Source organism: Trachypithecus francoisi, unplaced genomic scaffold (assembly GCF_009764315.1).
Source record: "Trachypithecus francoisi isolate TF-2019V2 unplaced genomic scaffold, Tfra_2.0 Lachesis_group1, whole genome shotgun sequence".
In the NCBI taxonomy this organism is placed as follows: domain Eukaryota; kingdom Metazoa; phylum Chordata; class Mammalia; order Primates; family Cercopithecidae; genus Trachypithecus; species Trachypithecus francoisi.
In genome coordinates this window covers 159,675,509-159,701,894 of record NW_022681454.1, presented here as the reverse complement: position 1 = coordinate 159,701,894, position 26,386 = coordinate 159,675,509, and the positions used below count along the sequence as shown (strand labels likewise).

General features: G+C 34.2%; 1 protein-coding gene across 2 annotated transcripts in view; it reads right to left on the bottom strand.

The window, feature by feature from the left end:
• The window catches only part of TLL1 (tolloid like 1), a 239,696-nt gene that overhangs the window by 71,539 nt on the left and 141,771 nt on the right, over positions 1-26,386 (bottom strand). Inside the window, exons 8-10 of one of the 2 annotated variants that reach the window (XM_033215622.1) lie at positions 25,076-25,200; positions 13,877-13,992; positions 7,972-8,500 (exon numbers count right to left, since the gene is read on the bottom strand). In XM_033215622.1, coding sequence (XP_033071513.1) covers positions 8,480-8,500; positions 13,877-13,992; positions 25,076-25,200 — 262 coding nt within the window. In that variant the 3' untranslated portion in view covers positions 7,972-8,479. Of the gene's footprint in view, positions 1-7,971; positions 8,501-13,876; positions 13,993-25,075; positions 25,201-26,386 lie in introns of those variants that run through there. The other variant, XM_033215624.1, reaches the window with a different exon arrangement.

Genomic DNA, 26,386 nt, shown 5'->3' with positions numbered 1-26,386 from the left:
TCTTACTGCTTTATAAAAGGACTTTACTTTTCAAACAACTCTTTTTTTCTGACTTGATTACACCGAAAGCAAAGCCCAACTTACACAAGAAATGTGCTTATCGGATGCAGTGAAATTCATGTGGATTTTTTTTTTTCACATTCAAAAACTCATTCTAACTCTATTCTACTTAAAACATCTGAGATGCTTACGGCTCATAGTGTGCCCGTTCTCTACTCTAGAAATTGTGATGGACTTTGGTCAAAAGCAACAAGTTATGAGTATTCGAAATGCTCCTACTACAAAACTATACTTCATAGCAATCTTCAAAAATCCCTTTTGTGAAAATACAAAAGGCTGAATGTGAAAGAAGTCTCAAGGAATAACAAAGAAAGGAAGAAAAAATAAGAAAGAAAGGGAGAGAAGGAGGAAGGAAAGAAAAAAGGAAAATAAAAACATAATCAATACTGAATCCATATTCCAGAAAAGTATTACCAATTCTGTGCTGGAAAGTATATGCTTCTCCCCTTTCTTGAACACAATATTTAACATAAAGGTAAACACTAATTATTGCAAATCAATGCTGAATGAACTTACTTCTTTCCCAAATGACACAGGATAACTACAAATATTTCTCATGGCATCTCATATCTAGGTGCCACAGTGATCAGTGATGAAACTATACACTAAAGTTGGTTTCAAATATCCATATAAACTAACATGTACTTTCCTAGTAACAAAGAAAGAAATCTGCCAAGGATAAGAAAATAGGGATGTAATTTTAAAAAATGTAGTACATTAAGTTGTGGAATAAGTTTTTGGTTTTTTTTTTTTCTTCCATTGGAGACGGAGTCTCGCTCTTGTCGCCCAGACTGGAGTGCAGTGGAGCAATATCAGCTTACCACAACCTCTGCCTCCCGGATTCAGGTGATTCTCGTCCCTCAGCCTCCTGAATAGCTGGGATTACAGGTGCCTGCAACCACGTCCAGCTAATTTTTGTATTTTTAGTAGAGATGGAGTTTTGCCATGTTAGCCAGGCTGGTCTTGAACTCCTGACCTCAGGTGATCCATCAGCCTCGGCTTCCCAAACCACTGGGATTACAGGTGTGAGCTACTGTGCTTGGCCATAAGTTGGTTTTAATAGAATTGTTCATTTATTTTTATCTTCCTTCTTTGCTGTTTATCTTTTTTCTGTTTTTCTTTGTCTTCATCTCATTGTAAGGTTCCGTTTTTTAAATGTTTACAAAAATTTTCAAAATATCCAAAGGCAAAGCATTGATCATTTTTTCCGAATAATCCTCAACACTTGATTATCAAAATGCTTTAGTATCTCATTTATTTTTATAAACTTCCCAAAATATTTTCTCCTACATCTCTAAATACCAATGTAATATTAGACTATATTCAGGATATAAGTAGGAAATAATATCTGGTTTTTGCCTTTAACTTTGTGTTTACTTTAAGTCTGCTCCAAATGGAGAATACTATCACTGCCTGATACTACCTTTCATTTTATATTTTCCCTATAGCAACCACCAAGATTTCAACTCTATCTGATTATATAAGAACTCATTTATTATAACAGAGACAGCAAAACTTGAATATAGACACGAACAGAGACTCCCCCAAGGCTCACATTCTGGCTTCCTTCTTAGATTGAAAGAGTAGTTTTATAATGATATGCAGATAGCTTCTACTGCCTTCTTCATGAGGAAAAAAAAAGCTAAATTAGAAGTATGTGTATTATCAGTTTCATTCAAAATTAAAAAGTGTGTTTAGATTGCAAAGAAATAGTTAATATTTGATCTCTTGAAACACACGCACAAACAGACAAACATACACACACTCACACACACAGTTGGATGGGGATAACTCTAAGCAGAAAATTTTTCTAACTTGTTTTTAATCTTCTGGTTTAAACACCACGCACCGCGGAGGAACATAACTGGCCTGACATTAACATAAAACACAGAGCCCTCTAAAAGCAGAAAATGTAATGAAGATAGGTTTTCTAAAATCAAGTCATAGGGCTCTGACTATAGATGTAAAATTCTGGCCTTCGACTAAGGTTGCTAGCAGGATTCGTATTTGAATAACAAATCAAACACACTTGGAAAATATCTGGTTGTTTTGCATTATGTTATTTTATGTAAACATATTGCGTCTTTCCCCAAAGAATGATCAAATGAAAAATACAAAACACAACTTTATAAATATTTTATTTTTGACTTAAGCATAAGTAACAACTCAAAATTAATTATAGCTCCCTTGGAGTATGAGATGGAGGAACAATTTTAAGATTTCCTGTGATCTGTTAGGAGTCTAAGTTGCAACGTTGAATAGACGTCATTGTTGCCAATTGCGCTTATTAAAGACTTTGTTTTCCGATGTTGCGGAGTGAAGAATCCTGAAGAAAGGCAGATCAACATTTCAAGGGACTGTATGTCTGCGAGTCTCCAGAGAAAGATATATATAATCAATGAACTTTTTTCAGCACAATTAAGATACTATTGACTACCTAAACAAATTCCATGAGCGCCACAAAAAGGCCAATTAGCATAATATTTGCACCATACCTTATAAAGCTGAGGGTAGAGAATGTACAAACCTTGCCAATTAGACTAAAAAAGCAGCAAGATTAAATAGATTGCTATGCTACAGCCAGAAGAAACCTGGACAAGTCTAATAAACTTTCTAGAGTGACAATTTTTTTTTTCTTCAGATATAAGGCTCAGAGAGAGTAAATCAGGGATCAGTAAACTATAATCCATGGATCAAATTCTGTCTGAAGCCTGTTTCTGTAAAAGTTCTATCGGAACCATTTCTTTTTTTTTTTTTTTTTGAGACGGAGTCTCGCTCTGTCGCCCAGGCTGGAGTGCAGTGGCCGGATCTCAGCTCACTGCAAGCTCCGCCTCCCGGGTTCACGCCATTCTCCTGCCTCAGCCTCCCGAGTAGCTGGGACTACAGGCGCCCGCCACCTCGCCCGGCTAGTTTTTTGTATTTTTTAGTAGAGACGGAGTTTCACAGTGTTAGCCAGGATGGTCTCGATCTCCTGACCTCGTGATCCGCCCGTCTCGGCCTCCCAAAGTGCTGGGATTACAGGCTTGAGCCACCGCGCCCGGCCCGGAACCATTTCTTTACCACACGTTGTTTATGTCTGTTTCAATGCTACAGTATTAGAAATCAGTATTTGTGACATATCCTGTATAGCCTGCAAAATAAGTATTTTACTGTATGTTATTTCCAGAAATGTTTTCCAGTCTCTGAAATAACTGATCATTAAGGTTTTGTTCAGCTCTGAAATTGTATCATGTTATAGGAAAAAAAATACAACTTTTTCTACATCCAGAAGCTATTCTTGATTGGGAGTCAGAAGACCTGGGTTCAAGTTCTAACTTCTAAGTTTGCTGGTTTACTTAAACATTCTGAGGTTGAATGAATCTTACTGCTGTAAACAGGAGGTCACCATATCAGGCTTATCTCACCAGAATTAACTCGCAAGACTTTAGTTGAATGATGTGCAGAAAAATGCTCAGGTAATCCCAAAACACTATTGAGATTCTTACATATTACTATTTCATGGTATATATTCAGACATTCCTCACAATATAAACCCTGAAAAAATACATAAAATAAAGTATTATTCCTTTTTCTTATTCTATCTATGCTCTGAAACATACAAACATCAGTTTGATGACAGGTGGAAACCAGGAGTCAAATTATTCTATTAAAATATTTTTTTCTGCTTAAACCTATGTGATAACATCTGACTTTGAAATTTTGATGAATCATCACTTGCTATTCATCAGAACATTGTTTATACCTCTCCCTATGGTTTGAATGTGTATGTCCCTCCAAAATTCATATGTTAGAAATTAAATCCTAAAGTGATGGTGTTAAGAAGAGGCCACTGGAAGCTGATTAAGCCAGGAGGGCTCTGCCCTTAGAAATGAGATGAGTGCCCTTATAAAAGGGCTTGAGGAAACAAGTTCATCCTTTTATCCCTTTGTCCCTTCCAACTCTTCAGCCAAGTGGAAATGCAAGAAGCAGCAGAAAGTGAGAACTAACCAGATACCTTAATCTACAGACACCTTGACCTTGGGCTTCTCAGCCTCTACCTCTGTGAGTGGGAAATAAATCTCTATTGTCCGTAAATTACCCAGTCTGAGGTGCTTTGTTATAGTGGCATTAATGGACTAAGACTTGTTTTTCCTAAATTCCCACTGCACCCCTACATCTAGTTAATTGTCAAATTCCATGGATGATATTCTATAATATCCCATCTTTTTCCTCTTTCGCCATCAATGCTGGCTGTACTTCTTTTCTGAATATAATGTAATAGTTTCACAAGATGTACTTTGGCTTTTAATTTTACTCTTCTCCATTTCATCCTACACTTTATGGCCACGGTAATCTCAATAGAGTTTGCTTCCCATCAGGGTTTTGGAATCAATGACTCTAGTAATAACCCAACTTTGCTGCCTCGTCTTTCATTATCTCAAGCACATAAGCTTCGTCCCACTCATCCCTAACTTCTTGCTATTGTGCTCTGACAAAGTATTCTAATCTCAGCTCTATTCCCATTCCTTTACTCAAAGTGAACATAATTCTACGTGGATTCTACTTTCCCCTTCCTTGTTCCTTGAAATTCTTCATGTCACTCAAAATCTTTATGGAATGCTACCATCTCTTCAGTCATGCATGGATCTTCCAACAAGATCTGAGCTTTCCTAAAGTCCGTGATAAATTGTATTTTCTTTTTTCAGTTATTCTTCAAAGTTGAACCATTATATTACTAGGTTATAAGTTTATAATAGCAAGAATTTATTTCACACATCAAAAGATACATCTATTTTAATGGAATAAGAATGTATTTATGCAGTAATTGCTAAATTGAAGCAATGTCTTTGGCAATATAAATATACTCTTCTGAATTGACTCCGTATGTGTAAATCATAGATGAGTGATTACAAAGAAATATCTGCAAAAAATAATCAATAGCTTTTAAATGGGTTGTACAGGAAAATAGAAAATATTAAGTCTATTCAAGACATAGTATTGACTGGCCTTGTTCAAAGGTTAGTCAATTTTAAGGGATGCACGAATCAATACTGTGCCCTTCTATCAGTTCAACACAGCTACCCTCTTAGCTGCACGTTCTGGATTGTTGCCAGCATGAACCACGCGACATGAAGAATAGCCTTAGATTGAACAGAAATCCCTCTGTACCTTGGAAGGCTCAATCTGAGAAAGATATGCATGTGAACTGAAACCCTTATTTTTAAACTGTGGTATAATATGTGTGCACCATGTAAAAGTTACCATTTTAACCACATTTATGTGTACAGTTCTGCACACTAAGTACATTTACATTATTGTTGAACAATGACCATATTTATTAAAGAGAATATTTTTCTCTTGCCCCAAATAACATATGCTTATTGCAGATAATTTTTTAAAGGAACAAAGAAGCATAAAAACTATTTGCAAACTGAGCAAATAGAGATAAGCATCATTTTGTTATATATTCTTCCATAAATTTGTCTCTAATGTACATAATTTAAAATACAGAACTTCTCATGCCACTACCTTTTGATTTGCCTTAAATATTTCATAATATATTGTAAACATTTTCTCAAATCAGAGTTTCCTTTAAGTTTTCAAAATTTATTTTGTTTCCAGTTTTCACTATTATAATAATCAGCTACCTTTGCACACACTCAGATAATTGTTCTAGGATACATATCTGGGCAAAAGTGCAGGTACATTTTGTAAAGTGTAATACAAATTTCTCAATGTCCTTCTGAAAGGTTATTGTAATTTCTACTTTGAGAGGTTGCATATCTTTATGATCACTTGATGTTAACATTCAATTCCATCTTTACCAATATGACAGGTGAAACATGCCAAATTATTGTTAGTTCAAATAGCATTTGTCTGATAAAGAATAAGATTAAAGAACTTGATATATTAATTGAATATCTACTTGCACTGATACTTCACTGAATTTTCTACTTTCTCAATCATTTTCTGCTGTGGGGTGAATCTTTAGTTATCAGTTTATAACAGCTCTTTACATATGAATGACCCAATGGTCCCTCATCCTTATGTGTTATAATAGTCTCCGTTTCCATTTTTATTTCTACTTTTTGTATTTTTATAAAAACAATTTTATGTGGGTAATCTGAATGAGTTATTCTAAATTTTCTTATTTTTAACTCATGTATTCAACATACCTTTTTCAGAAAGAAAATAAAGCACTGTTTTCTTTAGAAAAATATGCAATATGAAGTAAAAGTTGTTTAATTTTTCATATATCCTTTAAAATGATTTAAGTATTATTTACTGAGAAAATCCATTTTCCCAATTTATTTGAAAAATGATCCTTATAAGTATATGACAGAAGTCTTCTATGCCCTCAGGCATAATTCTGGTCTTTTCAGGTTGTCCATTTATACAGAAGACTTTTTTGACATTGCCACAGAATTTGAATTACTGAGGCTTCATAATGTTTTTCTGATAGTGCAATCCACTCCCCCACATTACCATTGTCTGTGAATTTGCCAACTATTTTATTTTTAAGATAAACTCTAGAAAAATTTGGTCTGGTACAAAACAAAAATCTATTGGAATTTAATTTGGAATTATTATATGTTAATTTAACAAGAACTGATAATTTATAATACTACACTTTTACATTTCAGTTCATGATGTGTTATTCCATTTATTTTAGTCCCACACCAAAGTTTCTAGTTTTCTAAAATATGTTATATTTTAATGTATTTGTTTTTATTTGAATACCTCTAGTATTAAATTAAGCAATTTTGAGTTGGTTATTTTGATTTTAGAGAAAAGAAAACACATTCTCTATAACTAAAGAAAAAATTAATAAACTAGCTCTGCCAAATGTCAGATGCCACTTGTGTGACGTTAGATAGGTTACTCAAGCCTTTCTCAACTTCAATTTCTTTGTAATATGAAGATAATTCGAGTACTAACTTCAGTAGGGTGCTGAGAAGATTACAGAAGCTTGGCACAGCACCTAGTATAGTGTAGGCACTCAAGAAACACTAGGTTTTTTCTATTTATTGTGTTTTTTTAAAATTCCTTCTACTTCTAATTATTCAATTCTTTATCATCAAACATACAATGAATTCTAATTCATTCAGTATTTGTGGAAATTTCGAGACAGGTTTTTGTTAAATTTTAACCTATTACTTTTCAAATTAACATATTTTATAACATTGAAATACTCTCATATTATTGGAATCAAAAGAATGTAAGGCCAGGAATGGTGGCTCATGCCTGTAAGCCCAGAACTTTGGGAGGCCGAGGCAGGTGGATCGCTTGAGCTCAGAAGTTCAAGACCAGCCTGGACAACATGGCGAAACCTTGTCCTTACTAAAAACACAAAAATTAGCCACGTGAGGTGGTGCACACCTGTAATTCCAGCTACTCAGAAGGCTAAGGCACAAGAATTGCTTGAACTGAGAAGTGAAAGTTGCAGTGAGCTGAGATCATGCCATTACATTCCAGCCTTGGTGACAGAGCAAGGCTCCATCTCAAAAAAAAAAATAAACAAAAAAAACAAAACTTGCAGTTGCCATAATTTATAAAATTTATAAATGATACAGCTTGATTTAACTTATTTATATAACAGTCATGTGTTTATATTCATACAATGAGCTGTATATATTTCTGTTTTTTTGGATTGCATGAGATGTGCCTTTCAGAATTTTACTTGTTTAAAAAATAAATGAATAGACTTCACATTGATTTATAATACGTTTAAGATACATTTTACTACATGAGAAGTATCCAAGAATTTGGGAAAACTGCCTTGAGAAATCATCTTAAGCAGCTTCATTTTATGAGTAATTCTTTGTTCATTCATTTTATATGGGTATTAACTTATTAAATTTTTAGTGCTCGTTAAATCTCTTTTGATAACTTTAATGTGCAAAATTGTACATCAAAATGTTTGAAATGAAGTTATTTTTGCAAGCTTTATTTACAACGAAGGAAAATGTGCAGCCAACTATATCCAGTGAAACTATATTTTTATAAATTCAAGTAAAAACATCCACATTTTCAAACAGAATAAACAAAAATGTTAATTTTAAAAAAATCTATAATGTAAGCTATAGGCAGGAGCAAAATAAGCAATAATGGAGGTCAGAAACGTGAGCAGATATGCTGAATAAAAACATTTAGTACATCTTTAACAAATGGTGTTGAAGAAACTGGACATCCACATGTACAAGAATGGAGTTTGACCCTATCTTACACCATTAAAAGATTAACACAACATTGATTAAAGACCTAAATATAAGACTGTAAAACTATAGAATTCATAGAAGAAAACATAGGGTAAAAACTTCATGTCATTACATATGGCCATGATTTCTTGGCTATGACGCCAAATGCACAGGCAATAAAACTAAAAGTAGACAAGTAGTATGACATCAAATTTATAACTTGTATTCATCAGAGGATACAATCAACAGAGTGAAAATACAACCTGTGAAAGAGGAGGAAATATGTGCAAATCATATCTCTAACAAGTGCTTAAGAACCAGAATATATAAAAACTTCTACAGTTGAAAGACAAAATCAAAGAATCTGATTTAAACATAGGCAAAAGACTTGAATAAACATTTCTACAAAGGCGATATACAAATGGCTATTAAGCATACAAAAGATGCCCAAGTTATCACTAGAAGATGTGCACTAGTCATCAGAAAAATTCAAGTCAAAATCATAATGAGATATTACCTGACACCCAGTAGGATGGCTACTATCAAATCAACAGAAAACAGCAGATGTTGGTGAGGATGGAAAGAAATTGGAACCCTTTTGCACTCTTAGCGAGGACTTTGAAATAATGCAATGACTATGGAAAAGAGTATAAAGGTTATTCAAAAAATTAAACATAGAACTATTGTATGATCCAGCAACCTCACTTCTGGATAGATAATCAAAATAATTGAAAACAGGGTCTCTGAGAGATATTTGCCATCCCCGGTTCATATCATTCATATCAGCACTATTCACAATAGCCAAGAGGTAGAAGCAACCTGAATGTCTACCAATGAATGAAAGGATAAAGAAAATGTGGTATATTCATGCAGTGGAATATTATTCAGGCTTAAAAAATAAATCATGTCACATGGATGAACCTTGAGGGCATTATGCTAAGTGAGATAATCCAGTCACAAAGGGACAGATCTATGATTCGAATCATGAGGTTTCTCAAATTCACAGAAACAGAAAGTAGAATGATGACTGCCAGGTGCAAAGGGATGGAGGGAAAAAGGATTTGTTTGGTTTAACCACTATAGAGTTGCAGTTTTGCAAGATGAAAAAGCTCTGGAGATCTGTTTCACAACAATGTGAATATACTTAACATACTGAACTGTACACCTAAAAATGGATAAGATGGTAAATTTTATGCTATGTAGTTTTTACCACAATAATATTGTAGTTTATTTTACCACAATAAATAATAAAAATTCATGATAGTATTTGCACATGTAAAACTAATGTAAAGTGCAAAAGGCAACAGTATCTCATTTGTGTGATTAAAAAAGGGTATCAACAAACATGCAAAAGAATATCTTATAAAAAGGGAATAATCTTATATGTTTTAAGATCCTTTTTTGAATTGGGATAAGATCCTTTCTTGAATTGGGAAGAGGCTAAAGATACACATGAAATATAACTTGATTAAGAAAGAAAGCTGGTAGAGAGTACTAAATGATAGAATATATGGTTAAAACTTTCAAACCAGTAGAGAGAAAAATGTGAAATGAGAAAAAAACAAAACGTAATTCAATGCATAAGAAGGCAAAGGGGGAGAACAAAAAAAAAAGGGATGTATTAAAATTCAAATAAGAAATAAAAACACACCAATAGTCACAATAAATAGAACTGCAGTAAGCATTCTGACTAAAGACAAAACCTGCCATCATGGATTACACAAAAAATAAACTGGACTGTATACTGTCTAAAACACACCAATAGTCACAATAAATAGAGCTACAATAAGCACTGTAATTAAAGACAAAACCTGTCATCCAGTGATTAAATAAAAATAAACTGAATTGGATACCTGAAACAAAAGGTTGGAAATGATTGAATGTTTAGATGTCTAGAGCAGAACAAAGATATACCTGACAAATATATTAATCAAAAACAGAATTATAGAACTTTATAATATAATAAAGTACAGCTTTATTAATAATAGACAAAATAGAGTGTTAACCTGAACCATCTCTAGAAATAAAGAAATTAATTATACAGTGATAATAGTTGAATACATCAGAGGTTAAAATATTGTAAACATGAGTATAAATTGATATAGCATAAACACATATAAAACAAAAATTAACAAGGCTATAAAGAGCAATGAACAAATTTACCATAGTGACAAATATTTGTAAATATCTGATAAATCAAACAGACAAAACAACAATATACAGAATATATGAGCATCACAATTAAGATGAATGCACCCAGCCATTGCACAAAACATATTTTTAAAGCAAAGATTAGTCTTATGAATACTAGTCACTCTGAAGGTCCTGTCAGCCTGAAGCTATTGCAAAAACTGACACACAAGGATAGCGCTTTACCTAAAGGTGACTCAAGGAGAGATAAATAAGAAAAGGATGATTGATAAAACAATGTTTGCAAAGAAAAAGAACACATTACTGAAAAAAATATGTGGGTTAAGAAAAATAATAGTAACAGAAAAAAGTAGCATTGAAACATAACAAATTCTCTATTTTAAGCTGGTAGAATTTAGGTAGAGTAGTTCTGAGGGGAAAATTACAGCCTTCAGTGTTTGCTTTGGAAAATAAAAGATGCTTGAAATTAATGAGTTAAATTCCCAGCAGAATGAAACCAAATATTAGGAGAAAGAAAATAAGAAAATAATAAATAAACAAGGACTAAAATGAGTTAAAATTGCTCACTAGATTCTTATAACACTCTAATTTATTGGCTAATCATCATAAATAATATTAAGAAAAATAATAGATAAGATGATAGATTTTTTCTTCCTATTTACAACATTTTTGGAAATATGGTTTTATAGATAATCGCACATATAAGAAAAATAAATTAACTCTGAATGCTAATGGTGAGAGTTTGGGAATTGGACAGGAGAAATGCTTTTCCAAGATATTAACTTGCTGTTATGAAACAATTTAATTTGATTAATCTTGTTCCCAAATGTTTCATATTCTATGAGGTTTTCTTTTTAAAATCATGTATACTTTAAATTTGTTCTCAAAATTTGTATCTTTTGAAGTTCACACCAGTGATTTTGTAAGAATGACCTTCATAATATATTTTCTGACTCTTATTAAAAGAACTTAAATAAAAATTGATCAACACCTATAACCATATTACAACAGACTTATACTTTTTAAATTAAAAATAACTATATCAAGAACTATGCATGCATTCATGTATTCCAAGTCAGTTGTAACTTTTTGCTTCTAAAAATTATTTATATTACATAAGTGTTTCATTCAGAGTTTCCACTGTGAATATTATAAAAATCTGGACAACTCCATATGCATGATTATCTCCTCATACCATTCAGTTATCATCAAGAACATCAAACTTAAAAAAAAAAAAAATGCAATTGCATTACCACCACAGCTAATGAGAGAACTTAAGTTCTTCCAGGCAAATAAGAAACAAAGACAAAGTACAAACTACCCATAGGTCGTTTTTCAACCCATTCCCCCTTTCCAGGCTCCCCCACCTAGTAGTCTTCAGTGTCTTTTATTCCCATGTTTGTGTCTATGGGTGCTCAATGTTTAGCTCCTACTATTTTTTTTTTTTTTTTTTTTTTTTTGAGACGGAGTCTTGCTCTTTCGCCCGGGCTGGAGTGCAGTGGCCGGATCTCAGCTCACTGCAAGCTCCGCCTCCCGGGTTTACGCCATTCTCCTGCCTCAGCCTCCGGAGTAGCTGGGACTACAGGCGCCCGCCACCTCGCCCGGCTAGTTTTTTGTATTTTTAGTAGAGACGGGGTTTCACCGTGTTAGCCAGGATGGTCTCGATCTCCTGACCTCGTGATCCGCCCGTCTCGGCCTCCCAAAGTGCTGGGATTACAGGCTTGAGCCACCGCGCCCGGCCTAGCTCCTACTTATAAATGAGACTTTGTGGTATTTAAATTTCCATCCCTGCATTGATTCATTTAGGATTATGGCCTTTAACTCCATCTATGTTGCTACAATGACATGAGTTCATTCTTTTTTGTGGTTGCATAAAATTCCATGGTGTATATGTACCATATTTTCTTTATCCAATCCACCATCAATGGGCATCTAGCTTGATTCCATGTCTTTGTTATTGTAAATACTTTTTAATTTCTTCTTGAATAAGAACTTAGTTGTAAAATTTTAAAGAAATTTTCCCATTTTATTCATTGTTTTTAAGTTATTGATGTAATGTTCAAAAGATTCTTTTATTCTCATTTTGTTGTCTAAAGACTGTATGGTTCTAATAATCTTTTAAATTTTTTTCCCAAATGTTAGATAATTGTGTTTTCTCTATTATCCTTCATCTTTCTTTATCAAACATGTTTTCATCTATTTCCTTGGGGTTTGTTCTTGTCTATTTTTTTGTTTGTTTGTTTTTGAGACAGAGTTTCACTCTTATCGTCCAGGCTGGAGTGCAATAGCACGATCTAGGCTCACCACAACCTCCGCCTACTGGGTTCAAGCGATTCTCCTGCCTCGGCCTCTGAGAAGCTGGGATTACAGGCGCGTGCTAACACGCCCAGCTAATTTTTGTATTTTTTGTAGAGACGGGGCTTCACCATGTTGGCCAGGCTGGTCTCAAACTCCTGACCTCAGGTCATCCACCCGCCTCGGCCTCCCAAAGTGTTGGAATTACAGGCGTGAGCCACCGCGCCCGGCCTTGCTTTTGTTTTTGACAGAGTCTTGTTCTGTTACCCAGGCTGGAGAGCAGTGGTGGGATTTCAGCTCACTGCACCCTCCCCGTTCGGGTTCAAGTGATTCTCCTGCCTCAGCCCCTTGAATAGCTGGGATTACAGCTGTGCGCCACCACGCCAAGCTAATTTTTGTATTTTCAGTAGAGATGGCATTTCGCCATGTTGGCCTGGCTGGTCTCGAATTCCTGACCTCGAGTGATCCGCCCACCTTAGCCTCCCAAAGTGCTGGGATTATAGGCGTGAGCCACCTCGCCTGACCCATTTCCTTTTTTCTTTTTTTTAAATCAATTCGAACTATCAACTTTGTTCATACTGCCTATCATATGTTGTTTTCATGTCATTAAATTTATCTTTTACTATTTACTTTTAAAATATCTTTTATTTTATTGCTCTTTTTCTAACCTCTTCATATGGTCGTCTAGGCTCATTAGTTTGGGGTCTGAATTTCATATTTCCTAATGTAAGTATTTAAGTCTGTGAATTTTCTTTCAACTAAGTACTACTCTATTTGCGTTTTACAGGGTTGGTATTCAGTATTTTTCTGATATTATAGTTGAAAATAGTTTACAATTTTCATTATAATTTTTCCTGGTTGAACTGGACATCTAGATATATGTTTTTAAATTTTAAAATATATGGGGATTTTTCTAAGCATCTTTTTGATACTGATTTTTACCACAATTTCATTTGTGTCTGAGAATATAATATGTATTATTTCAACCCTCCTATTGCATTAAAAATTTTTAAATTATATATTTCAAAAAAATTCCTGGAGTTTAAGAAATTCCCATTATGAATTTTCTAAACTTTTTAGTCTATTTGAAAAATCAAACAAGAATAAAGGAAAAAAGCAAATTTAAGTTTGAAGGATGATGAACCTTTGTACTTATATGAGAGTAAAATAGTGGGCTTGACAGTATAAACTACCTTCTCCCCTGGGGTCACAGAAACTCTCCAGATGCAGTGTGTGTAAGAAGGGTAGCCATTGGGAAATCCTGGAGAGGAAAGGTTGCCATTGGATTCTTGTAGGGTTTCTCCACATGCTGAAAGGAAAAAAATATAAGATCATTGGTTAATTTGCATAAAATACATGAATATCATAAAAAAAGCCTTGAAGGGTTTTTTTAGTATTAGGCAAGACTAAATGTTTGTATTTTATAGAAGATGTTTCCTTTCTAAGTAAGTTTCTTTTTATGTCCCTTACTGGAATTCCAATATATTTAATGGCATCCCTATGGCAAATCACCAAATAAGATTATAAGATAAATAATGTGACATTCATAAAATTCTTCTTCATGGAAACCTTTCTTATTCATTTCCAAGGAGCCAGTAGCCACTCTAAAGCACACCCATGTTCAGATTCAGGCCAGTGACACCTGGATGACATGGGTCTGGGACCACATGAAACATTTCACTAATATATTTGATTTAAATTGAGGCTAAGTTCAAGTGAATACCATATCAAATTTTTAAAATATTAAGTAATAACTAATGAGTAGTCAGCAAAGATAATATCAAAATGTCAAACACAATAAACTTTTTTTTCAAAATAAGAAAAAAAATATAAACATCATGGAAAGTTCAAATTTTCCAGAGAGATGTAAACATTTATTTACTTTTCTCAGTTGAGGTTAAATAGAAATTGCTAAAAAAAAAAAAAAAAAAAAAAAAGCAATTTGTGCTTGTCTAATTCCCTGGAACCAATTTTCAGTCATTTGAAGAAGCAAATTATTAGCTGCACAGCATGAGGATCTGTGTTCATCCAAGGCCAGTTGTCAGTACCATCCTACAATGGGCTTCTCTGTTGCTCTTGCAAGACACGCTATGTGCCATGAACCTAGGCTGCTTGAAGTATCCTTAACTTAAGAATAATTCCTCCACTGCAGCCAGTCCTCTTTATAACCTTCACTCAACAATTTGAAAGAACAGTTCCTTCCCTCTGAAGGACACTGCAATCAAAACGGAGCTATTATCATATTACAAGGCCTTAGCTACCAGCAGGTGAACTCTCATCTCATCAACTTCTTAATAAATTATAAACGGATCTGTATAGCTTGTGTTAAATAAAGAAAGATAGTGAATATGAAAACAAAGCATAGAGCTCTAAAAATAGATATGCTATAAATATTTATTCAGAAAAATAGGTGTTATGTTTGTACAACACAATAAATTTAAAGTAGGAGTAAGTAATGTTTAGTCTGATGAACACAGAGACAAAAGCAACTTTAGGACAAAATTAAAAAGCTCAAGGTCAAGAATACATAAATCAGCACTGTTCTATAAATCATCCAAGGCACTTGATAAATGTAAGGTTAAAAGAAGTCTTAGAAAAATGAAAATGTATTAAGATTTCATTAATGCAAACAATGTGCTTCTAAGTAGGATCAGTTAAATGCTAAACAATTATTTGGGAGTTGAGTGTGTTTCTATAAAAAAAAAAAACCTATAATTAGCAGCAGTTTAAAAATAAATTCTGTAATAATTTAAAACCCCACTAAGCCACAGAGAATGCCAGTATTGAATTTCTTCAAGTGCAATTAAATAAATTACATATACTTAATCCATAAATGTATGCATACAATACTGTTCTGATTAAGAAGACAAATGCATGCTAAACAAAATACAACATACACTAAAAATTAATAAGTCGATAATACGGTGTTTGATTATAATGCAAGAAGTAGAAACATGTTCATTCAAGTTGTGGTAATTACATGTGAATTTTCTTCAATAAACGTGATTGTCTCAGGCTAGCTAACCCCTACTACATGTTTCAGAATTTGTTGATTTATTCTCAGAGATAAAAGTTAAACTTTATTATTTAAAAAACTAAAGGAAAATTAGCAAAAAAAAAAAAAAGTGGACACTACTAAGTCCAAATGCTTAGACTGTTCATTGACAGCAAGGTGGGTGGATGAGATGACATAAGGTTTTTTTTATTTTATTTTGGGGAAAGAGTCTCAATTTGTCACCCAGCCTGGGATGCAGTGGCTCAATCTCAGCTCACTGCAACCTCCACCTCCCAGGTTCAAGTGATTCTCTTGCCTCAGCCTCAAGAATAGTTGGGATTACAGGCGTGCACCAACACTCCCAGCTAATTTTTGTATTTTTAGAAGAGATGGAGTTTCCCCATGTTGGACAGGCTGGTCTCGAACTCCTGACCTCAGGTGGTCCGCCTGCCTCGACCTCTCAAAGTGCTGGGGTTAAAGGCGTAAGCCACTGCTTCTGGTCAAGATGACATGTTTAAATGCTGTCATTGTCACTTCACTTGTTAATTACATTATCACATGCAAAGCTCAAAAGCTTTACGCCAGTTTTCTCTTCTGTAAAATGGCTATCACGATAATATAAACTTCATAATAGTGTTTCTTGTGAGAGTAATAACTTGTGTGCAATACAACTACTTCTGCAATAATATTAGGGAAAGTAAAAGCATAAAGAACGATTTATATAAAGAGGCATACCAATGCTCTAATAACAAGAAATTTAAAACAAAACAACTGAGAAGTTAAACTTATAAAACCTTTTATCATGTGAATCATCTCACTTTTAAATTAGGTAATCCATATGTATGTTCCTTCTAGCATACAAAATTGTGTTTGAGTTGTGGAAACACCACTTAGATTGTGTGTTGTTAGGAATTATTGTAATAAACTCTAATTCTTTTAGTTACATGGCTACCTTTTTTGTTTTGTTTTGTTTTGTTTTTGTTTTTGTTTTTGTTTTGAGACAGAGTCTCGCTCTGTCGCCCAGGCTGGAGTGTAGTGGTGCGATCTCGGCTCACTGCAAGCTCCGCCTCCCGGGTTCACACCATTCTCCTGCCTCAGCCTCCCAAGTAGCTGGGCCTACAGGCGCCCGCCACGACGCCTGGCAAATTTTTTTGTATTTTTAGTAGAGACAGGGTTTCACCGTGTTAGCCAAGATGCTCTGGATCTCCTGACCTCGTGATCCGCCCGCCTCCCAAAGTGTTAGGATTACAGGCGTGAGCCACTGTGCCCGGTCTACATGGTTACTTTCATAGCCGACTCCATATAGATCTGCAAATATTTTTGCTGTCTAATGTCTGTAGTTCCCATCATATCTCAAAGGTTGAAAACTTCCCCTTCTCCATATTCTGCAGGAACACATTTATAATTTTACTAAGGGTAATGATGACATAAGTAGACACACAATAATTTGTATTAGGTAAGTCTCCAACGAAACAGATAAACTTGGCCGGGCACAGTGGCTCATGCCTGTAGTCTCAGAATTTTGGGCCAAGGCGAGGTGATCACCTGAGGTCAGGAGTTCGAGACCAGCCTGGCCAACATGATGAAACCCCGTCTCTACTAATAATACAAAAACTAGCCAGACATAGTGGTGGCAGGTACTTTTAATCCCAGCTTCTTGGGAGGCTGAGGCAGGAATCACTTGAACCCAGGAGGCGAAGGTTGCAGTAATCCGATATTGCATCACTGCACTTCAACCTGGGTGACAGAGCAATATGCCATCTCGAAAAAAAAAAAAAAAAAAAGGAATCTTTAGGGCAAAGAAAGAAATAAAAATATGTTGAATCAACTTAGTTGGTTAATTTAAACAATTCATAAATCCATAATTCCTTTTCATTTTAAATATCATAAATACAATTTTGATTTAAAATCATGTTAAAATAAGCAAATATTAAAAGAGATAAATTACTAGAACATTTTAAAACACATTTCTGTTATAACTGCATAGCCAAGCCCAAACCATCCTTTAAAATGAAGCATGAATATCAACTCCAGGAAGCTTTTCTCATCCAGTATGCAGCCCAGACAACAAGCAGCATAGCTGCAGAACAGATAGGATATAAAAATAAAGGCAAGAGGCCAACGGGAGGCCTGCAAGTAGTTCAGAAAAGAGAGGATGCCACCTAGACAAGGGATTCACTACAGGAATGTGAGATGCAAAGTGGCAAAAATAGGCCAGGTGCGGTGGCTCACGCCTGTAATCCCAGTACTTTGGGAGGCCGAGGAGGGTGGACCATGAGGTCAAGAGATCAAGACCATACTGGCCAACATAGTGAAACCTCGTCTCTACTAAAAATACAAAATTTAGCTGGGTATAGTGGCACACACCTGTAATCCCAGCTACTTGGGAGCCTGAGGCATAAGAATTTCTTGAACCCGGGAGATGGAGCTTGCAGTGAGCCGAGAACGCACCACTACACTCCAGCCTGGTGACAGAGTGAGATTCCGTCTCAAAAAAAAAAAAAAAAAAAAAAAGAGGCAAAAATAATAGTAATAACCCAGGAACTCATTGAGTATCAGGAGAGAAGCAGAGGGAGGAAGGAGGCAACAATGTTCCCCACAGTTCTGGCTTGGGCTGTTGAATGACCCTGGCTACCATTCACTAAATGAGGGAGTGTCTGCTGGGTAGATGAATAAACAGATCCATCAATAAATTAAAAGGAATAGCTAAATGCATTTTTTTTTGTATCTTGGCAATATATTTTGGCCATGAATCATATATACAAAAGCAGCTATATAAAATAGATTCTATTCGGAATCCGGGAGAATTCTCTCAAAATATAAGTAACTATGATTTAAGTAATTGAAAAGAAGCTTTAATTCATTTTAATGCTAAATTAAATGAAGCAAGTGTTTAAAACAATGCATTCAAACTCCATGCATGTTGAAACTGGCCTTCCACCCTACAGCCTCCACATAAATGCGTATCCATAGATATGTACATTCTTTACAAGTATTGTTTGTTATTAAAAGTAGAAACACTTAGTTATTTGGGAACATAGGTTGTACATATGTTCCTGTGGGAATAGGCAACACTTTTACATAACGATAGATTCTAATCCTCAAAATCCTTTTATTTTTAGATTATCAATTTATGTTATACTTTTAAAAATTTCACTATGTTACATGACATAGTTAAGGAAGATTTACTGAGAGAATATTAGGGCCAATAGTTGGTCTAAATACGAAGTAGTTATAAGCAAAAGATCATGGGATTATAGAAAAACTAAATTAAGACAAAAAGCAGACAAAGACAAAAGAATAGCTAAATTAAGCATCTTAGTAATAAGAAGGGAAAGTAATCCTATGAGTAGGGTAAAGTGGAGGACAATGCATTTAGAAAATGAGAATCACAGAAAAAGGAGACCCCAAAAGAGAGAAAATATGATCAATCATTTAAGACTCGAGAAAATACGCTACCACTCATATACCTTAGAAATCACCTCCTTCCAAACAAACTGCTAATTATTGGGTTAATAGGAAGATGAAGTGTTGTAATAATAGCCATTCTCCTCCCCATGTGGACTTCTGTTGTTCTCACAGTATATGGAATACAAAGGATTATAAGACAGGCAAGTAGCATTAGCTACTAGGTGTCCTTTAAAATGCCTTAATGCTTGAAAGGCTTGGAAACCATCATAAAGACAAAGGATTTGTCTTTTGGAAGCAGTGTCCAGAAACCTGTTCAATCCCAATGTCGAGCAGCTCTACCTTCCTTTCCCACGCCGCTTGTGGCTACGTGATCTGGCAATGAATGAAGATGTCTTATAGTAGTAGAGTGCCAGAGCTCTAAGGGATCATATTCTTTCTTAATACAACAATGCATAAAGAGACTTTACTCTCCTGTCTCTAAAGCCAAGAGCAAGAAATAGCAATGAAAGCAATTGCAAACTGAAGGAAACATATCCTCATACTATCCCCTTCAAAATCTAACCTTATTTCTGTATTTAGCTTTTTCATGATGAGTATGCATTGACTGTACAATAACTAATTGTGGTTTCATATACCAACCTAATTTATATTTTTGGCATACATAAATAAATATAAGAATAGATTACAAGGTATTTATCAGCTATAAATTTCATTGAATGATAGTATTATTTTAAGGAAAATTAAAATAGATACATTTTAATGCCATCACTCTTCTGATACATTAAAAAATTTATATACCATTTAGTAAAGTTCAGCAGTATTTACAGTCTTTCTGTTAGAAACTTGCCCTCTTGGACTCAAGGCCCTACTTATCACAGACCATAAAACCCACAGTCTTGTATAGCTAACTATACTCTTTACCAGGTCAGTGTTTTTTTCAAAATTAACCGCTACAAAACAGTGCCATAAAATGCAGATCTAATGAAGCTGTACGCAAAAACTGATGAGAAAAAAAAGCTCGCCTTAAAAGTAATCAATTATATTTTACTGGCTTCATTTGCCAGCATTTCTTTCATTTTTTAATTTCAACTTTTATTTTAGATATAAATACTAGATGTATAAAATAGTTACATAGGCATATTGCACTCAGGTAGTGAGCATAGAACCCAGTTGGTAATTTTTCAACCCTTGCTGCCTCCCACCCTCTCCCATCTAGTAGTCCACAGTGTCTCTTGTTTCCATGTTTATGCTCATGTGTGCTCAATATTTAGCTCCCACTTATAAATGAGGACATGCAGTATTTGCTTTTCTGTGCCTGTGTTAGTTGATTTAGGATTATGGCCTCCAGGTCCATCCATGTGGCTAAAAACGACATGATTTCATTCTTTTTTATGACTGCCTAGTATTCCAGGTCTATAGGTACCATATTTTAAAAAATCCAACCCACCACTGATGGACACCTAGATTGATTCCATGCGTTTGCTATTGTAAATAGTGCGGCGATAAACGTGAGAATGCATGTGCCCTTTTGGCAAAACAATGTATTTTCTTTTGGATATATACACAGTAATGGGGTTGCTGGGTTGAGTAGCAGTACTGTTTTAAGTTCTTTGAGAAATCTCTGAATTGCTTTCCACCGTGGCTGAAGTAATTTAAATTCCCATCAACAGTGTATGAATGTTCCCTTTACTCCACAGACTCAGCAGCATCTGTTGTTTTTCATCTTTTTAATAACAGCTATTCTGAGTGGTGTAAGATGGCATCTCACTGTGGTTTGGATTTGCATTTCTCTGATGTTCAGTGATGATGAGCATTTTTTCATATGTTTGTTGGCGGATTGTATGTCTTCTTTTGAGAAGTATGTGTTCATATCTTTTGCCCATATTTTAAATGGGGTTATTTGTTTTGCTTGTGGATTGGTTTAAGTTCTTTATAGATTCTGGATATTAGACCTTTGTCAGATGCATAGTTTGTGGATATTCTCTCTCATTGTGTAGGTTGTCTGTTTGCTTTGTTGATAGTTTCTTTTGCTGTGTAGAAGCCCTTTAGTTTAACTAAGTCCCACTTGTCAATTTTTGTTTTTGTTGAATCACTTTTGAGGACTTAGTCATAAATTATTTCCCAAGGCCGATGTCCAGAATGGTGATTCCTATGCTTTATTTAAGTCTTCTTATAGTTCAAGGTCTCACATTGAAATCTTTAATTCATCTTGAGTTAACTTTTGTATATGGTTGTATATGGTGAAAGATAGAGTCCAGTTTCATTCTTCCGCACATGGCTAGCCAGGTATCCCAGTACCATTTGTTGAATACGAAGTCCTTTCCCCATTGCTTGTTTTTGTCTGCCTTTCCACCAGGAATTTCTAACCAAAGGGTAAGAATAAAACAAACTCAAAGGAATATGCAGATTTATAACCCCCTCCTCTCTGTACGAAAACCAAACACAATCAGAACTGAGTTTATAAAGTCTTATTGTCTTCTGGGTCATTCACAGATAAGTCACCTTATTTAGACTTATAGGTACAGTTATGAATCTTTAACTCTATTCCATAACTTGCAGTTATTGGTAAACCTACTGCATCAGTGTAACTTAATGTCATTTGGCTTGTGGTAAGTATATTTATGCCAGTATCATTGTCCTTATCCTGATAAGTCATGAGTGCACTTCATTTAAGGAAAAGAGAAGAACCTTAAACATATAACTATATGCAGGGATCAAAGCTAACTATTTCAGAAAGAGAAAGAAACAAAAAGGGAGATAGATATATCACATGCACAGAGTGGCTGAGAGGGGCAGAGAAAGAAACAGAGGAAAAGAGAAAGAACAAGAGGAAGGGAGGGGGCTATTTGGTGAACATTAAAAAGTCCAGCTCATACCAGTCAAAATGGCTGTTATTAAAAAAAATGAAAAACAACAGACACTGGCAAGGCTGTAGAGAAAGAGAATGCTTACACACTGTTGTTGGGAATCAAAACAACCACTGGGGAAAGCAGTCTGGAGATTTCTTAAAGAACTTAAAACACAACTACAATTCAACCCTGCCATCTCATTACTAAGCATATATCCGAAGGAAAACAAATCATACCACCAAAAAGGCACATGCGCTGGTATGTTCATCACAGCACTGTTCACAATAGCAAAGCCATGGATTCAACCTGGATGCCCATCGATGGTGGATTGAATAAAGAAAGTGTGAAACATATATACCATGAAATACTACACAGCTATAAAAGGAATGAAATCTTGTTCCTCGTAGCCACCTGAATGGAGCTGGAGGTCATAATATGAAGTGAATTAACTTGGGAACAGAAGACCAAATACCACACATTCTCACTTATAAGTGGGAGCTGAATATAGAGTATACTTTGACGTAACAATTGGAACAATAGACAGTATGGACTACTAGAGGGGAGGAAGTGGGAGGCCGCAAGGATTGAAAACTACTTGTTGGGCTCTATGTTTAGAACCGGGGTGACAGGATCATTCACAGCCCAAACCTTAGCATCACACAACATTCCTATGTAACAAACCTGCACATATAACCACTGAGTCAAAGACAAAAGTGAAAAACAAGGCCAAGATAGAAGAAAAAGTCATTCCCAAAGATTTGGGGAACTGAAATTTAACACTAAATGACATATATATACATATGTGTGTGTGTGTGTGTAGATATATATGTGTATATATGTATATATGTGTGTAGATATATATGTGTAGATATGCATATATATGTGTGTAGATATATATATGTGTATATATATATATATATATATGTATATTTACATATCTCTTTTAGCTCTTCCTTACTCCAGGTACTTTGTTAGCTGTAATACAGTAATTTGCTTTTCATACGGTTTCAGAAATACAAAATAACTTTTTCACAGATCATAGTGCTTTCTTCAATGTGGTTTTATTGTATTAAACAAAATAGTGTACATATTATTATTTCTATATTTCAAGTAAGAAAATGGCCCATTAATGTATTTTACACAATTGAAATCTAAACTAGAAACTGTATTTCTAATTATCTTCCTGTTTATAACTGAAATATTCAAGAATTGTAGGCTAAAAATTAAATTACAATATCATAAGCTTAGTTTTTTATTATTCCTGACTTTCCTACAATTCCGTGTGCATACAAATCTCTAGTGTGCTTCTCAAATGTAATGTATGTAGACATACATTTAGAGATATAATCAAGATAGTTTTATACATAAAGTGGTCATTTACTTAGTTGCTATTAATCAAATAATTTTCACTTTTTAAAAGTTGAAAAGTATATGCCCAATGTTACTAGACATTAGTCAAGGATCATCCATATCTTTCATCGTAGTGGTATCACTCTCTTATAAATTCATTTTCTCCTATGGAAATTTGAATTTAAAAAATATACCACATATACATGTGTACTTAACATACATAAAATGTTTTCAAGGCATTTATGTAAATATGAATGCAACTTAAGTAAACAACACGAAGTAAATAAATTAATGAATATTAAGTAGAAATGTATTTTGGTACATGGAAAAATTAGAGAGGCAGACAGATATATTTGTACACAAAAAAATGTTGAAAGTCCACTTTCATTATTGAATCATTGTAATGTAAAAGTTTTTATACACAGCTTTAAATTCCAAAAATATCAACTGCCCTTTTAAAAACTTAATAGTCCTAAATTACAAGAAAGCTAACAATTACAGTAAAATTGAAAAAAAAATCATAATTTCTTACAATTTTCCTTAGCAAATCTAGTATTAAGGAATAGGAAATCCCTTCTCTCAGCAGGATTGTCAACAGAATCCACTGGGTTGAGTCAATGACTTAAGTACCATGACATACTGAATTATGAACTTCCTGGGAAGTTCCCAGGTATTTCCTGGGATTATTCAACGAACTCACTTTTTCTTGCTTGCACTTGAGTTTTATCTTTCCAACAGAAGGGTTCTATACCGTATGTCGATGAGTACATATTAAATTTTTATGAACGAATTAGCTAGCCCTCGTCTATAGCCTAAAAGTACCCTGGACTGACACCAGAAATCATAAAAATTTAATTAATATAAGAATTTCCCAATAACAATATATAAATAAACATAAGCAATTATAAATGCCATTGATTAAGATACTCATCAGTTCTCTGATTTTCTGCAAACATTATCAGATTTGTAGCCAATTAAAACTTTTATAGTTATTGTTTTATTATATCTGCAACCTCAAGTATCTAGAACAATACTCCTAAAAGTGAATTCTACAAGTAAGTATTGGGTAAAAGGAGATTTCCTTGGACAAATAATTTGGAAAAGACTGTGTTATGCAAAGTTAAGCATGTTTCTTTGCTATAAGATATTTCAAATATTGTGAGTATACTGGAGATGCATAGAATCTAGATTTCTAATGTGGAAAACAGAATCTTTTTCTTTCTTGAACGATTAAGGCATAGTGTTCCCTTAGAACATTAAGACCTTTCATGAAACTTTATTTAGGGGCAAAACATACAGTAGTTCACTTGCAACTGGTTAGAAAAAAATTTTTTTTTTACAACAAAGTTATAAATTCCTACTGATACAATTGTAATTTATATGCCATTAATGATGGTATTTGTGAGAAAAGATCACCCAGGATCCAATTCTGAAGTTCAAATAAAGGATATTCTTTTTATGTTAGAAAGGACTATGAAATCATGAAACTATTTAACCAATGACTATCAAGCAACCTTTCTATTTTGCCCTTTCACTCATTAAATTAAAAGAAATAAAACATGCTATCCCTGTGCTTGAACTTTGATTTCAACAACTTGTTTTTATTTACAGCAATTAGGTGTTCCATAGTTCCCTCCTGCCTCATTTTATGATTATTGACTTTGAACTGTACACATCATTTGCCAACAGGGAGGGAGACAAATAAACGCTTGAGTAAATCATGGCTTATTCATCTGGAAGAGCACAATCAAGTACAGTCATGCTCTTGTGTTTGTGTAGTGCAATACCTGGACATCTATACAGCTTTCTTGCCTGTGCGATATCTCCTTTGCTTAGACGGGTTCGCTGACCAATTGCAGGACGTATGCCATTATCATCACGGGAGGGGAGAATGGTATCCAGAAACATCCCCCTGAAAAAAAGCAGAAGCAAACCACACCTAAGTCACCAAATAAAAACTCATGAATTCCTTACATTTACAAGGTTATTTATTTCAAACTCAAGTCAATCAAAGGGGAACTACACCTTGTGTGCTTTAAGCAGTGTATCAGGCTTTCAAAACACTTTCATCAAAGTAGAAAAAAAAAATGCACGTTAAATGTGTATGCCTAGTATAAACTCAATGATGTCATTCATTTTTTTCCTTGAAACACATATGTTCTTAAAAATATGGAATACCTTATAATCCCCCACAAGGTACATTACACCATGACATTTGTTTTGGTTTCCCAAGCAGATCTAAGAATTCCTTAGATTACCAGGTTGTAAAACAATGATTCCTCATAGAGGTCTATTTCCCTAATAGCAAACTACAATAAACTATGTTGAAGTTACTAAGATTATAAGAGTAAAACAAAATATACATAGGTTAATTTTTCTGAATTAAACTACTAATTTAACCTAAGTATTCTTAGAAGTCCAAGCATTACAGCATATGTTAAAAAAAAAGACAACAACAACAAAGAATGTCAAAACTTAGGGCAGTTTAAAGCAATTTTTTCAATTTTTCCATCGTAAAACTAGTAAATAAGAAAGCTCAATCAATGCCCTGATAATGTTAAACTACAGATAGTGAGTTGTTTGGGATCAAGATTGTGGTAAAATATTCATGAATTTTTCCTAATATGCATGACCTAAAGTTCTGAATATAATGCCCTAAAAATACTGTCTAATTTTTTTTTTAATGTATGTCAAACATTTAGAGCTCTAAAGAAGTGGGAGTTTAAGACATAAATGAACTGGGAGGCTATTTCAAGGGTTTGAGAAGTATGAGCTGTGTGTTTGTGGATTTACCAAAAACAACAACAATAAATCTTTATATAAAAATATCTTAAATTAAGAAATAAACTTTTATAATATCTTTTAAATTGAGATAATGATGGAGCACTTCTTTCCAAAATTTATAAATGAATATAATGAATTTAAACTAACATTCGCATTAAAAGAACAGCATTTTCAGCTCTACTTAGCTTCCATTAGGAAACAGTTCCTAGGTACTGTTTTAGGTATGGATTTATAGCAGTAAATAAAACAAACAGAAATTCCTTCCTTTATGATTCTAATATTCAAATGCGAGGAAGAGACATTAAACAAATGAT